Source organism: Pan troglodytes, chromosome 1 (genome assembly GCF_028858775.2).
Source record: "Pan troglodytes isolate AG18354 chromosome 1, NHGRI_mPanTro3-v2.0_pri, whole genome shotgun sequence".
NCBI classification, from domain to species: domain Eukaryota; kingdom Metazoa; phylum Chordata; class Mammalia; order Primates; family Hominidae; genus Pan; species Pan troglodytes.
The window spans coordinates 81,885,312-81,900,699 of NC_072398.2; the positions used below are offsets into that span (position 1 = coordinate 81,885,312).

The 15,388-nt window shown below is 44.3% G+C and overlaps 1 protein-coding gene across 4 annotated transcripts in view; it reads right to left on the bottom strand.

Moving 5' to 3' along the window:
- Positions 1 to 3,379, bottom strand: part of POU2F1 (POU class 2 homeobox 1) — a 206,391-nt gene extending 203,012 nt beyond the window's left edge. The window contains exon 1 of one of the 4 annotated variants that reach the window (XM_016961676.4): positions 3,207 to 3,379. Coding sequence is in view for 1 of the 4 variants with exons in the window: in XM_016961732.2 (XP_016817221.1) it covers positions 3,207 to 3,267 (61 nt within the window). In the remaining 3 variants the exon portion in view is untranslated. 4 annotated transcript variants of the gene reach the window in all.
- Positions 3,380 to 15,388: the final 12,009 nt, after the last annotated feature.

Genomic DNA, 15,388 nt, shown 5'->3' on the forward strand with positions numbered 1-15,388 from the left:
AGCATTAAAAGTGAACCAAAATATAAGGCCAGTTAACAACATCCATCCTTTTCTGTATTACAAAAACTGTAACAGTGAAATTTTGCTTGTAAAATCCAATGTACATTTTATCATTTTGTATAAAATATCTACGGCCTCAGTAGTGATTAAATTGCAGCTATAAAGGAAATTGTCCCGAAATAAATGGTTTCCCTATGAGAAGGCTTCACTGCTACACTTCACCTCAGGACAATAAATCAAATTAACTGCACCTTGTCCTCTGTCCAATGACATCATCAGTTTGACCACATCTTGGGAATCGGGTGCAAAAACATATGCTATTTAAGGCATGAAATTATATTGCTGCTTTTTGTCCATCTGACCTCATACTTCAGGTCTCTGAAGCAGTCATTCACCTGAAGGTTCTCTTAAAAGCTACAGATTTTTTTTTTCCTGCTGCATTCAGGGCCTGCCTACTGTGAGTGAAAGAAGAAAAATGGTGAGAACTGGTTATTTGAAATTAGCTTGCGTTTAATCCATCAAACCTAGAATTTTGTTACAAATTAAACTGAAGACCAAAGTCCCACAAAATACATAGCTAGCCACTCACCAAAATGTCTTAACATAATTTCAAAGGTTTAACACATTAGTGTTAAACCCCACTCCTCTAATACTTCCCTTGACTACGCAGCGGTAAACATCCACCAGTGACAGGCAACACTAGTCACACTCACACTCACACACACCCCTACATAAAATAAAAATGTTAAAAGAAAATTTTACCACAGGAAAGACCAAAAATCAAAATTACTGTTTCCTCTAAACAGTAAAAGTTAATCTGCCTCTCACAAGCCAACTGTCCTAAGTCTAGATAAAACATAAAATCAATTCTGACAACTTAAAGAGGAGGGGCGGGTGTGCTGGGAGGAGAATTAAGTTCCAAGATCAGGGTAAACGCAATGCCTATGTTTATTCTTCTCTTTTCACTCATTTAATCATGACACAAATACTCAAAGAAAACATAATCCCATTTTTTGTTTTCAGTAGTGCTACAATTAAAATAAGCAAGTCTATGACAATGATAGCACAAAATTAACGTCAGCTCCATTTTAAATTAGAATGAAGATGTCAGAAAGGTAGCACCACACCAAGAAATTATGAAAGTGTTGTTAATTGGAATTTCTAATATTTAGCTACTCCACAACTCCTAGAGGAAAAAAAAAAGTGTCAGTTTTACAAATACTACAGACCTTTACAAAGCCTTAAAGTATTTAACATGGGGGTGGGGAGCAACCGGGGTACCCAACCCCAAAACAAAGTGATTTGGATTAAACCAAAATAGATTTCATAGGCTCTGAAAATGAAATACAGGACAGATTTTTTCCCCCTAGGCCCAATACTACTGCAAAGTATAAGAAAGTCTTTTTAAGAGAAAACAAACCATCACAGAGTTGATACTTAGCTAGGACCTGTTTTAATGCTAGTAAAGCCCCAAGAGAGTTTGTTTTGCCCGCAGAGGAGGGGAAAGTGTGTGGAAGTTGGTGGAGGTAGTCATTTTGGTTATTAGTAAATAAATCAAGCAGCAGAGAACATGAGGCCTAGGCAACTGCTAGAGAAGCCAAGGCCTAGCTTCCCCCCTCTCTTCCCAGCACGGCCTGGGTTTGATCTCAGAGCCCTGCGGATTGCCAAGGAAAAAAAAAAGAATCATATCGAACCACAAAAGCACATGGGGCGAATGTAAAATATAAACACGGCGTTGGGCTGTGAGTGGCTGTTATTAAAGGTCTGAATTACTAAACATGAGAGGCGGGGAAAGCCAGGCGGCCATTTCAATAATATAAACCTCCCCGAATTAGACATTATTCAAATGAGAAGAGGTTCAGCTAAGCAGAGAGTAAAGACGACCCAGCACACAGCGAGAAAACACCGCCACAGAAGAAGGGAGGGGGATCCCCGTCCCTCCCCACCGACTCCCAACAGGAGAGAGGAAATCGAGAATACGATCAACTTGTCAGGCCAGCCCATTCTGGGGCAGGAGGGCAGCCCTTTACATCCAAGTTCTCGGGAGGCCTCTGGGCGCTTCTGGGGCCTCGGAGCGAGAGGCCCCGGAGGGCCACCCGCTCCGTGCGTCCCGGTCAGGCGCAGGGGGTGGGGGGAACTGAGGGGGGGCAGCGGGGAGGGGCAAAGGGAGACGGAGGTCAGACCACGCCAGGCACCTCCAGCCCAACTCGCCCGCGAAGCCCCGGCCGACAACGCAAAGGGGCTACCGACCGCAGGCCTGGGGCGCGCGGGCCGCCCCAGAGGACATCCCCTCGGAAGGAACTTGCCCCAAGGACTCCTTCCAATCCAGTCCACCCCCCAGGGGGGGCACGCAGACCCCTGCGCGGGTTCCCCACCCCCGCCGCCCCAGGCCACCTCGCAGCTCCCACGACCGCTCACCCCTACCCACCTAGAGAGCAGGCCTGGCTTGGGTCAGGCCACCACATTGGGGACCAGTGGGGCGCGGCCGAGGTGCCTGGGGCCGTGACCCCCGGGCTCAGCCCCGCGCGGGGCGCGGGCAGGGAGCTCCCCCCGCGCGCACCCCCGGTTGCCCTGAGGGCCGCCCCCCAAGGCGGGCAGCGCCCCCCCGCCCGGGCCCGCTCCCGGGGGAAGACGCGTGCGGGTGTCCGGCCTCCGGGGTCCGCTCCGGCCCCGCCGCCTCCCCGGCATTGTGCTCGCCGCCGCCTCCATCCCCCTTCACGCCCCCCACCCCGCGCCCGCCCGGCCCCGGCCGCCCGCCCGCGCCCTATTGCGCCCCGCCGGCCCAGCAGCTATGAATATGTAAAATGTCTTTATTGTCCTCTCCCTCTGCCCCGGCCCCGCCGCCCCGCCGCGGACCCGCTCGGGTTCGGGCACGGCGGCGAGGAGGCGGCAGCGGCGGCCGGCAGAGGAGGAGGGCCGGTGCCGACGGTCGGGCGGCGAGCGGCGGCGGGGTGGGCCGGGGGCAGGAGGAGGGCAGTGGATCGCAGCCCCCTTTGCCCCTTGTCTTCCCCCTCCGCCTGGCCGCTCCGAGCCTCTTTCCCCCTCCGCTCGGCGCCCGGCGGGGGCTCAATGCTCCCCGGCCCCCCATCTCCCCGCCGTTAATTATAATAATCCTGAGTACTAATAAATTATGCTAAGTCGCGGGGGGGGCAGCGGGAGCCGGGGTTGAGTATGAATATGAATATGTAAAATGCTGTAATGATTACCTGCTGCTGCTGCCGCCGCGGCTGAACTCTCATCTTGACTCGCTGCTCCTCCGTCCGCCATTTTGAATATTTTAACCAAAATCGCCCGGTCGATAAACCCTCCCTCGCTCTGGCTCCCCTCCCCCCTCCCGCCCTGCTTGTCTCCTCCCTCCTCTCCGCCCCCTCCCGCTCCTTCCTCTCCCCGGGCGCGCGCCAGGGGGCGCGCGAGGCCGGCTCTGTTCGCCCCGGCCCCCTCAGAAGAGCTCCACCCACTTCCCGCGCTCTGCGCACGCGCCTTCGGGGCGCTGTGGCCCTTCGGTAGCTAAAGCAGCGCCCTCAATCAGCCAGGCACCCTGTGGCTTCATTTTTCGTCTCGGCTCTGCGCATGCGCGCCTTTCTCCTGCCGCCAGAAGTGTCGCCGGCGCATGCGCTCCCTCTAGCTCAGAACCAGATTATATAGTGTCCTGGGCGCCTGTGTCTTCTTACACTTCTCCCTTTTCCTCCCGCCTTGCTTCCCTCCTGGCTTCGCTCCGGTCTCCCCCAGTGGCCTGTGGCATTGTAAAAGCACGGCAAGGAGCGCAGCGGCCAGAAATGTGGGGGCGCGTGCCCTGTGCTCCGCATCTTTCTTCAGGCTTTCCGCGCAGTTGAAACATTGGCAACAATGGATAAGCCGCTCCTCGCTAGGTAATTTCCGGCCCTCTGGGCAGGTAGGGGCGGAAACGACCGCCGCGGGAGCCGGGCATGAAGCACCTGCTGAGCCACACGCGGGCCTCCCGCTTTAAATTTGAATCCGAGCTAATCCCCGCCCCCGGCTCTGCCAGTGCAGGAGAACCCGGCCCCGGCAAACGCGAGGGGGAGTGTCGTGTGATTGTTTTAATTAGCCCTACATCTCTTCTGCTCTACCTGCTTCTAACGCCAGGCTGGCTTCCTCGGGAGCTAGGCGTCTTATTAAGTCGCTAATTTCCGCCCTACCCTTCCTTTCTGCCTTCACGCCCCTCTAACGCCGCTCCCCCCAATCGAAACAGACCCCGTATTCTGAGGCTTCCCCCCGCGCCTTCTTCCCGCCTTGGAACACCTTTTAAAACCTAGCAGTAAGCTGATGACTAATAAAAATGTCGAAATCGTAACTTCATCGTGAATTTTATTTTGCTGTGTTTCTCGGAGTAAATATGGTATTGGGGAAAGGTTTCGCGTTGCACATATCTTTCTTGGTAACTAGACATAATGTTGCTGAGTTTTCTTTATCTTAAATGGCGAAATTCCCTGGACAAAGTCCCAGGTCTAATTTTACGAATTTTTAAAGCCCTATTTTTGTTTGTTTGTTTTTTAAGAATAGAAAGGTGTATTTCATGGTAAGCAAAGTTTAAAAAAAATCAGCTCTAGTTAATCTGTCTTGAGAGATATGACTGAAGTTTAAATTGGGTAGAACTGCTGGTTCTACAATTAAAAACAAAACTGATTTCCAAGTGAGTGCAATTATTTTAATGGGTAAAGTTTTAATCATCAGTCCTAGCATGCTCGTTGGACTCCTTTAACTGTGCAAGTACAGTTAAAGCTATTGTCAGTGACAGGCAACGATTTGGGGGTGGGATTGATTTGTTCGTGGTAATTAAGCCTTAGGGTGTGTGCATGACTGTTTGAACCAAATAATTAGACCGCCCTGTAATCTAATTATTTAGAGCCACGCCAACCAGCACACTTAAGGAAATGAAATATTTAACTAGTTAATCTGGAAATATGGCCTAAGTTATTTTCACCAGCATTACTGTAAGGGAAGTCTCAGAATTGACAACCTTATTGGAAATAGTTAAGTACATGCCCCTGCTCTGGGGACCACAAATTTGAAATCATCTCCATTAACAAAAAGAGCTCAAATACCCTCATTTAATTTCCTATCTTCTATTTAATCCTAGTTTTGCTCTTTGGTTCAAAAAGTATATTAATATGACCTTCGGAAAGTCATTGAAGCTAGTTATGTGTTACGCATTCTTTACTGTTTCACTTCTATAAAAGGAAATTTTCATGGAAAGGATTTTTATTTAAGGAAGGATAGTTCTGTGAGAACAAAAATAGCTTAAAATAGACTGTATCAAAGTTTCATTTTCCTCCTAATGAGTTATTTATGTTTCCAGCTGTCCCCAGTGCCTAGCACAATGCCTGGGCATAGTAGGTGCTCATATTTGTTGAAGAAAAATAGTGAATATACAGTTATGTATGTTAGGATTATTTGTAAAATTAATGTCATTTATTCAATAAAAAATTGTAAACATCTGCATTCTGCCATGAACTTACTAGGTGCTAAAGATAGGAAAATGTGTAAGACACTACTTTAACCTCAGCAAACTCACATATATCACTTTAAAAAAGAAAAAAAAAACCCTTACAATACCCTGGGAGGTAGAAACTCTTTATCCCAGTTATCTAGGATGGGAAGATTGAGGCATAGAGATGTCAAGTAACTTGCCCAGTGTCACACCACTATTAAGTATTAGAGCTAAAATTCAAACACAGGCAAGGGACCGTACTCTTAACCACTACACTAAGTTATTTGCTTTGGGTCAGGCAAAATCTTGGAGGTACATGTATTAGACTGTTCGTGCATTGCTATAAAGAAATACCTGACACTTGGTAACTTACAAGAAAAGAGGTTTAATTGACTCATGTGTCTGTAGGCTGTACAGGAAGCATAGCACTGGGAAGGACTATGTTTCTGGGGAAGACTCTGGAAGCTTACAGTCGTGGTGAAGGCCAAGCAGGAGCTTGTACATCACACAGGAGAACAGGAGCAAGAGAAAGAGTAGGGGGGCAGGTGCCACACACTTTTAAAGGACCATGTCTTACAAGAACTCACTGTCATGAGGACAGCACCAAGGGGATGGTGCTAAACCATTCATGAGAAATCTACCCCAATGATCCAAACACCTCTGTATTAGTCTGTTCTTCCACTGCTATAAAGAAATACCTGAGATGGGGTAATTTACAAAGAGGTGTAATTAGCTCACAGTTCCACAAGCTGTGAGATACACACTTAACCAGATCTCATGAGAACTCACTGTCACCAGAACAGCAAGGGGGAAATCCACCCCCATGATCCAATCACCTCCCTCCAGGCCCCACAACCAAAATTGGGGATTATAATTTGACATGAGATTTGGTGGGGTCACAGATTAAACCATATGGGTACATATAGTTCAGTATAGGAAAGGAACACATTAACAAACAATGTCCTTGTATATAATGTCATAATAAAAATGTAGGCCAGGTGCAGTAGTTGCACCTAAAATCCTACCACTTTGGAAGACTGAGGCAGGAGGATTGCTTGACACCAGGAGTTCAAGACCAACCTGGGCAACACAGTCCCTGTCTCTACAAAAAGCAAAAAGTTAAGGTGGGTGTGGTGGCACACACCTATGGTCCCAGCTCCTTAGCTCCTTGGGAGGCTGAGGTGAGGGATGAGGACTGCTTGAGGGCAGGAGTTCGAGGCTGCAGTGAGCTATGATGGTGCCACTGCACTCCTACCTGGGTGACAGAGTGAGACTGTCTCAAAAAATGATTTTAATAAATAAATACAAATAAAAAGGTATATGTGGATGAGAACTTAACTTCACTTAGAAACAAATAGCAGCTCTATTACAATTGCCAAAAAGTAGAAACAATTCAAATGTTTTTCATATGAATGAATAAAACATTCATACCATGGAATACTACTCAGCAATTGAAAAGAATGAACTACTATCATATGCAACAACTTCAATGAATCTCAAAGGCATTATGCTGACTGAAAGAAGCCAGTCTCAAAAGGTTATATACCATGTACTATATGGTTCCATCTGTGACATTAATGAGATAACAAAACTATAGTGATGGAAAACAGATCAGTGTTTGCCAGGAGATAGTTACAGGGGAAGATGTAATTATAAGGGATAGGCACAAGGGAAGTTTGGAGGAGGGGGGCGGTTAATGGAGTTGTTCTGTATCCTGAGTATGGTAGTGGTAACACAAATCTGTACATATAGTAAAATACACACATGGCACAGTAGTGCAGGGGAGTGGTGGTTACTTCTGCCTAACTGTTACCATTACTGGATGAATGTTCCTTAGTAACAGCCCTAAAGTGTCAACAGGAATGTGTTCCATCTGTCTTGCTAAAGTGCAACACACAGGCTCCCTTGCAGCTAGGTGTGGCCATGTGTGACAAAATTTTGACTATTGAATTATAAAGAGTTAATTTGGTGGGATTTCTGGGAATGCTTTTTCAAGAAGCAAGTTTTGGGAGGCTGAGGCGGGAGGATTGCTTGAGGCCAGGAGTTCAGGGCCAGCCCTGACAACGTATGAGACTGTGTCTCTACAGAAAATATAAAAATTAGCTGGGTGTGGTGGCACATGCCTGTAGTCCCAGCTACTTGAGAGGCTTAGGTGGGAGGATCACTTGAGCCTGGAAGGTTAAGACTGCAGTGAGCCTTAATCTCACCACTGCAGTCCAACCTGGGCGACAGCGCAAGACTCTGTCTCAAAAAAATAAAACAAGCAAGTTTATTCTTCCTCCTTTTTTTGTCTTCCTGCTGCCCAGAATGCAGATGTGAAGACTGAAATACCTGCAGTGTTCTTGGGCCTTGAAGTGCCATTTTTCTCAAAAGACCACACCCTGTTACGAGCAATTAGCAGATCAGACCTTCTCCACAGGCAGAGGGAAGCACAGGACTGGGACTGGCACAGCCTTCCTTGTACTGGAGTTAACTCTTGATGCTACCACATGGTTTTGTTAAAGACTGGGGAATCCAGACACTGGGAAATGTATTTTAATGATTATAATTGCCTTAAGTGACTAAATAAAAAATTATTACTTTTTATAAACATCCTCAACATTTCACCTGTTCATAAAGATGAACATTCTAATCTAGCAAATTAATTTGTTTTGTGGCCTAGGGATGCATTTCGTAACTAATCTTACAGCAGAGGCTTTCAAACTATGTTCTGTGAAGTCGTCAGTGCCAGCCTTGATGAAAAACAAGCCCTCTACGTCCCCTTCAGCCAGAATGGTTCTGCTTCACCTGTATTGGAGTTCAAGATGAGATTTTGTTTAAAAACATGGTATATATATATATGTGTGTGGGGGGGGGGTGTGTGTACATATATACATATCTAGAAGTATATAAAATCAAGAAAAAAAAAAGGATGCCATTACTCTTTAGCATTCTATTGACACTTTGGCAAGGGTAAAAAGTAAATGAAATTAAATAATTGGTACAAATATTGGGAAGTCATAGAAATTATCATTTTTATGTGTAAGTTATTGTCTATGTAGAAAATACAAGAAAATCAATTGAATCGTTGTTAGCATAGATAAAATAGTTTATACACACACACAAATAATTTCATATATATATATATATATATAATGAAATACACTGTCTTGGAAGATTCAACTAAAGTGCATAGACTGTAAGTACATCAAGCTTAAAGGTGCATATACTATAAATACTATTAAGCAAGCTTGGCAAAAGAAACTTTTAAAAGTTTTCAAGCCAGGCATGGTGGCACATGCCTGGAAGCCCAGTTACTTGGGAGGCTGCGGAGGGAGCTTTGCTTGAGTCCAGGAGTTTGAGACTAACTTAGGCAACATGGAAAGAGACTGTCTCTTAAAAAAAACAAAAACAAAAAAAGTTTTCAAGATAAAATGATGATGATCATTGGATATGAAGCACTGGAACCCTCATCTCCTTTTTGTCCATGTCTTATAGAGTATCCAGTTTTTCCAAGGAAGATTTTGATCCTGCCTCAGATATTTCCATGGTCTTTCCCCCTTGAGCAGGTGGAGAGACCTTCTGCTAAATTAATGAATGTAAACTGGTCACATGCCTTAACATTCATAAAAGGATGTCACACTTTCTGACTGTAGCTGACTACTGTAATTTATGTTCTTACCCTTAATGTACAGCATAGAATATTTCTACTTCTCGGAAATCTTTACAATTCATTACTTATCAAAAAGCTCAATATCACTTATGGAGAACTATCTGATGGATACATAGCCATTTTCTCTTCTAATTCAGTGTCAGCAAATACTGTATATGGCACTGCTCTTGCTACTTACTATCCTTTCCATGCCCCTGGGCAACTTCTTTAATCCATAACCCTTTCTTATGCTGAGCCTAGACTCTTGCTCAAACATGATTCTACCCAACCAGTGCTTTGAGCAGCCATTGGCATCTCCTAGCATTGGCATGCAATATAAAATCCATTTGCTATTTCACCTCTAGATACTCTTAAAAGCCAAACTCTCAGAAAGCCATGCACTTGAAATACATCATTTTGTCCCCTGTAAGATTCTTTCCTAGAATCGTACTTTGGACTTATGTCATCAGCCTACGTTAAAATCATAAGAAGAAAAAACTCTTAGAAGTTATCATATTTACTGTAGGAGTGTTGTTGGAGTATCTGTCCTTTTTCTGAGGATTATTTTTTAGCATCTGAAGGGCAGAGATTAAGTAACTTGCCCAAGTTTACACAGTAAGGGACAGAACTAGGAATTGAACCAAAGATTGCCTGATTCCATATCCTCTGTTCCTTTCTTCTCTGAGCCCCCAGATTTGTTCGCCACCTTAGCTGCCAGCTTCTGCCCCAACCTGCCTTCCCCTCGCATCTAGACATTCAATCCTTCACTTCGTTTCCATGCAATGAGATGCCTATTTTTCCCCCTGCATTTATTGACTACATTTCTGCCCTTCCTGTTTTTTCCTGCCTCTTTTTATTCTTCCTCATAAGCATTCTCTAGATAAACTCTCCCTGCATTTACTCAACAACCCATTACAGTCTGACATCTGCTCCAATGATTTTCCTGAAATTACTTTATTGGAAACCACTGATGACCTCCTAACTGCCAAATCTGATGACATCTTCACTCTTCATCTTGCCCCATCTCTCGGCAATTTGACAATGTTGATCGTTCCTTCCTTCTCAAAGCCATCTCTGCTTCTGGTCTCAATGACAAATTGCTCTTCAATTTCTCCTCTGATCTCTCTAACTCTGTCTTGATTTTCCTCAATGGATCCTCTTTTTCTTCCCATTAAATATAGGTACTCTCCGAGGTTCTGCTTGTGTCCCTCTCATGTTGCAAGCCTGTTTGGTGTCATTATCTATCCCTATTTCAACTATTAATATCCCTCTGAAGACAACCTACTCCTTCAGTCCCCATCTCTCCTCTGATTGTCAGACTGTGTTACATTTGTCTCCTTCACTAGAGTATAAACTATCAAAGACTAGACTATATCTTCTTTTTTTTTATCTTATTCTTAATGTTACAGTACAGGCCTAGACAGAGTCGATGCTTAACATTTTTTCTTTTTTTTGTTGTTTTTGAGATGGAGTCTCACTCTTGTCGCCCAGGCTGGAGTGCAGTGGCACGATCTCGGCTCACTGCAACCTCCACCTCCCAGGTTCAAGCAATTCTCTGCCTCAGCCTCCCGAGTAGCTGGGACTAAAGGCGCCTGCCACCACACCCGGCTAATTTTTTTGTAGTTTTAGTAGAGATGGGGTTTCATCATGTTGGCCTGACTGGTCTTGAACTCCTGACCTCATGATCCACCCGCCTTGGCTTCCCAAAGTGCTGGGATTACAGGTGTGAGCCACCGCGCCTGGCCAACATTTTTAAAACAAATTTTCTTGCCTACTTCTCGCTGTGTTTTAATGACCATCCAATGTCTTGTAAAAAGCCTTTATTTATTCATAAACATTCATGGAGTACCTACCATATACTTGACATTACTCTAGGCAAAATATCTCCTTTGGATTTCTGGAACATCCTAGGATCGGTCACATTTAGTTCAACCTTTTTATTTTCCAAGTCTACAACTATAATTCTTTATTTTACCCATTCAGATGCACAATTCTTCACATTTTAATATCTTTGACATCAAGATGCACCTTACAAAGGTTTGATAAGAAAGCACTGTATCATAGTTTAATTGGCAGCATTTTTTTGTTTTTGAGACAAAGTCTCATTCTGTCCCCCAGGCCAAGTGCAGTGGTGTGATCATGGCTCACTGCAGCCTCGACCTGCCGGGTTCAAGTGATCCTCTCACCTCAGCTTCCCAAATAGCTGGGACTACAGGGGTGTGCACTACCACACCCAGTTAATTTTTTATTTTTTGTAAACTCAGGGTCTTGCTATGTTGCCTAGGCTGCTCTCAGACTCTTAGACTCAAGCAATCCTTCTGCCTCGGCTTCCCAAAGTGTTGGGGTTTCAGGCATGAGCCACCACGCTGGGCCTTGGCAGCATTTTCTAATGGTACATAAAATAATGGTGCATCTTACAATGACATTTTAAACTCTATGAAATGTAATGATTTTATACTGATAATTAAGGGTTATAAAGTTCATTCTATTATGTTTTGTTATCTGAGAAATGTTTAGTAATTCTGAGTGTGCTGGACTTTGTAAGGTAAGAAAAAAATATTTTTAAAGGATTTTCAATAATAAGGGTTAAAACTAAAGGAAAAGGACTTACAATGGCACAATAGTTTCACAAATCTAAACATTTCCTCTGCTCCAAATATTCAGCAAGACAGATGAAATAGAAAAAGAGAAAACCAAAAAGAAACAGACTCAAAAGCAATAATCATTTCCACAAACCAGGAAGAGCACATAAATGCAGACCAGGAGTAGGTTAGCTGCCTTGAGGCAGGCAGTGGTACTTGGAATTTTAGCACCACAAAGAGGTGCTAAAACGGGCTTGGAACTAGGCTCTGGGCTTGGAAGCATCCTGCCCTCTACACACAGGTACACACACTCTTTTTTTTTATTTTGGTAATTGGTAGATATTTTAATATCTACATATTACATAAATCAAAATTCAAAACTCAAACTATAGCATTTTATGATACAGAGAAATCTCATGTTTACTCCAGTCTCACTTTCCCTCTTCTTTAGGAAATCATTTTTATTGGTTTGTTGTGTATTCTTCCAATGGCTCTTCTCGCAACTATATATATTCTTATTTCTCTTCCTTTTTTTTTTTGAGACAGGATCTCTCTATGATGTTGCCCAAGCTGGAGTGCAGTGGCTATTCACATTCACAGGCGCAATCATAGCTCACTGCAGCCCAAACTCCTGGGCTCAAGTGATTCTCCTACCTCAGCCTCCCAAGTAGCTGGGACCACAGGCATGTGGTGTCTCTCGCTTTCTTAAAAGGATAGCATACCCTTTTACACAAAAGATAGCACACCATATGCACTGTTCTATACCTTGCTTTTGTCGCTTAACTGTATGTACAGAAGATTGTTTCATATCAGGACATGGAGATTTTACTTTCTTTTTTATAGCTCTGTGTAGTTCATTGTGTGCGTGAACCGTGGTTTACTCGAGTCCTCTCTTGCTGTACACATGCTATTTACAGATAAATGTTCTCTGTTACTCTCAATATCACAATGAACAGCCTTGTACCTATGTCATTTCACACTCCCACACAGTTTTGTAAATGGAGACTGAGTAAAATTGTGGCCTAACTTCTGCCTAGGGCTACAGCTTTATAGGATGTTGAAGATTTAGCCAAGTAGGAAGACAAAGACACAGTCTTACAACCAGGAAGTCAGTAAAACCACCCGCTGGATCATTCTCCTAAGATCTAGTTATAGATTAGAAGCTTGAGAAGTAGGGTGGAAGTAAATGTAAAACTAGTAAACAGGCCGGGTGCAGTGGCTCACACCTGAAATTCCAGCACTTTGGGAGGCCGAGGCGGGCGGACCACCTGATATCAGGAGCGCCAGGAGTGGTCAGGAGACCAGCGTGGCTGACATGGCGAAACCCCATTTCTACTAAAAATACAAAAAGTAGCTGGGCATGGTGGCATGCACCTGTAATTCCAGCTACTTGGGAGGCCGAGGCAGGAGAATCGCTTGAACCCAGGAGGCGGAGGTTGCACTGAGCTGAGATTGCACCACGGCACTCTAGCCTGGGCGGCAGAGCGAGACTCCATCTCAAAAAAAAAAACAAAAAACAAAACAAAACTAGTAAACAACAAATAAGAGAAAGAGGCTTCAAAACAAATATATACATTGGATGGATATAAATATATATTTCAAAAACGAAATACATGTGTTTATATATTAATATGTTATATTTAATTTAAATATTAAATAAATGGGGAATTACATTTGTATTTAATTTATGTTTAAATTATGTTTAACTTATATTAAGACAATTTATCCTTTATGGAGGCACATGCCACCATACCCAGACAATTACTTTATTTTATTTTGTAGAGATGAAGTCTCACTATGTTGCCCAGGCTGGTCTCAAACTCCTGGACTCCAGCAGTCCTCCTGCCTCAGCCTCTCGAAGTGCTGGGAGTACAAGCATGAGCCACCACACCCAGTAATTTATCCAATTTGGCACCTAATCCATCAGGGCATCTGCCAGCTGTGCCCAAGGCCAGAGCATATCCGCTGAATTTCTGCCCATTTCATGAAATTTTCTAGGGGACATAGGGGTACAAGGAGCTTTAATAATCCTCTGACAAAGTTGAATGAACAAAAGAGCAAGAGAGAACAATCTGCCCCATTCTGGCAAATTGAGGACTGCAGTGCTTTGTGAGAGGCATCAGAAGCACCAATCAAAAGCACTAGCAGTGCTTGGAAAGGGAAGCTTAAGTAGACGAAGGAGTGTAAAATGAGGATGCCATGGGTAACTGATCACACCTATTGAGGAGGGAATAGAGTTATGATAATGGTTATGTGTGGGTACTGGCATCAGCCACACCCAGGATTGATCCCAGGCTTGCCTCCCACTGACTGTTTAACCTCACACGAAGATCTTGAAAGCCCCTGTACACTAGGGTCCTCCCCTGTAAGATGGGGATTGCAGTGCTTTCTTAGTGCTCCGTGTATTGTGCGTACTGATAGGATTTTGTGAGATACTTCTGAGATCTCACCAGAAATACCCACAGAAACCAGTCCTACATGTAGGCAGGGCAAGAGCCAGACACAAAAGCCACACAAGTCAGCATCTTGAGCAAAAGAAATAATAGGGAGAATGCAAACTGAGGTTTATTGAGCTATTATTATTTTATTTCACTTTAGTTCCACAAATATCATTATTCAGTGATAAAAACCCTAAGTCCTTCCTGCAAGACAATCTGAGTCTACTGAGCATTCACCAGTGTGGGTAAAGTGCACATTGTGAAGTACGTGTAGATCGGGGAGCTCAGAGCAGATGCATCTAACTCCTAACTCAGACAGGAATCAGTGGCCAGGAGTTGTTCAGAGCCGGGAGGATGAAGGCGAAGGAGGAGCCTTGGACAGCCACTAGCTTTTTGGGTGGGTGACTGGGGATCCCTTAGAAAGATAAGACATACAAGAGGGAGGTCATGGTTGGAGGTGAGGACCTGAAGACTGTTTGAGTGTAGGACCACTGCTTTCAAATAGAGGGGATGTAGGGTACAGGAAAGGGCTAAATGTGCATGACTGAAGCCAGCCCAATTGTCCCTAGAACTGATGTTTATGGTTTCTTTTGAATAAACATAGAAATTCATCCTCCCAGTCTTGAAACTTGGGAAAGTTACATATATATAAACTTCCACTGAAGCACTAAACATTTATTTTATCTGAGTTCCTTTCTCAGAAAACCAAACATCAGCCCTCCCAGATAGTATCAAGGAACTGAAACTTACCAGATCACTGCATCTGGACAGTGAAACACCAGACCCCTCACCTGTCATGAGTGCCTAGCCAGCCACCTGCTTCCTGTTGACCAACTCCTCTTCCTTACCCCTCACTAATTCTTGTTTTCCCATACGTGGTTATAGTTCTTCCCTGCTATATAAACTTCTAATTTTAGTTAGTCAGGGAGATAGATTTGAGACCAATCACCCATTGCCTTGGCTGCAGCACCTAATTAAAGACTTCTTCCCTAGTCATACTCATTGTCTCAGTGATTGGCTTTCTGTGTGGCAAGCAGAAGGACCTAGAGTGAACCCCTGGCATTTCAGTAACATTACCTCAGTTAAATCTTATGCCATTCTTGGGAAGTGCTATGGTTAGGATATGGTTTGTTTGTCTTCACCAAATCTCATGTTGAAATTTGATTCCCCCGTGTGTCTGTGTTGAGAAGTAGGGTGTGGTGGGAGGTGTTTGGGTTATGGGGACAGGTCCCTCCTGAATATCTTGGTGCTGTCCTTGTGGTAGTGAGTGATTTCTTGCTCTGGTGAG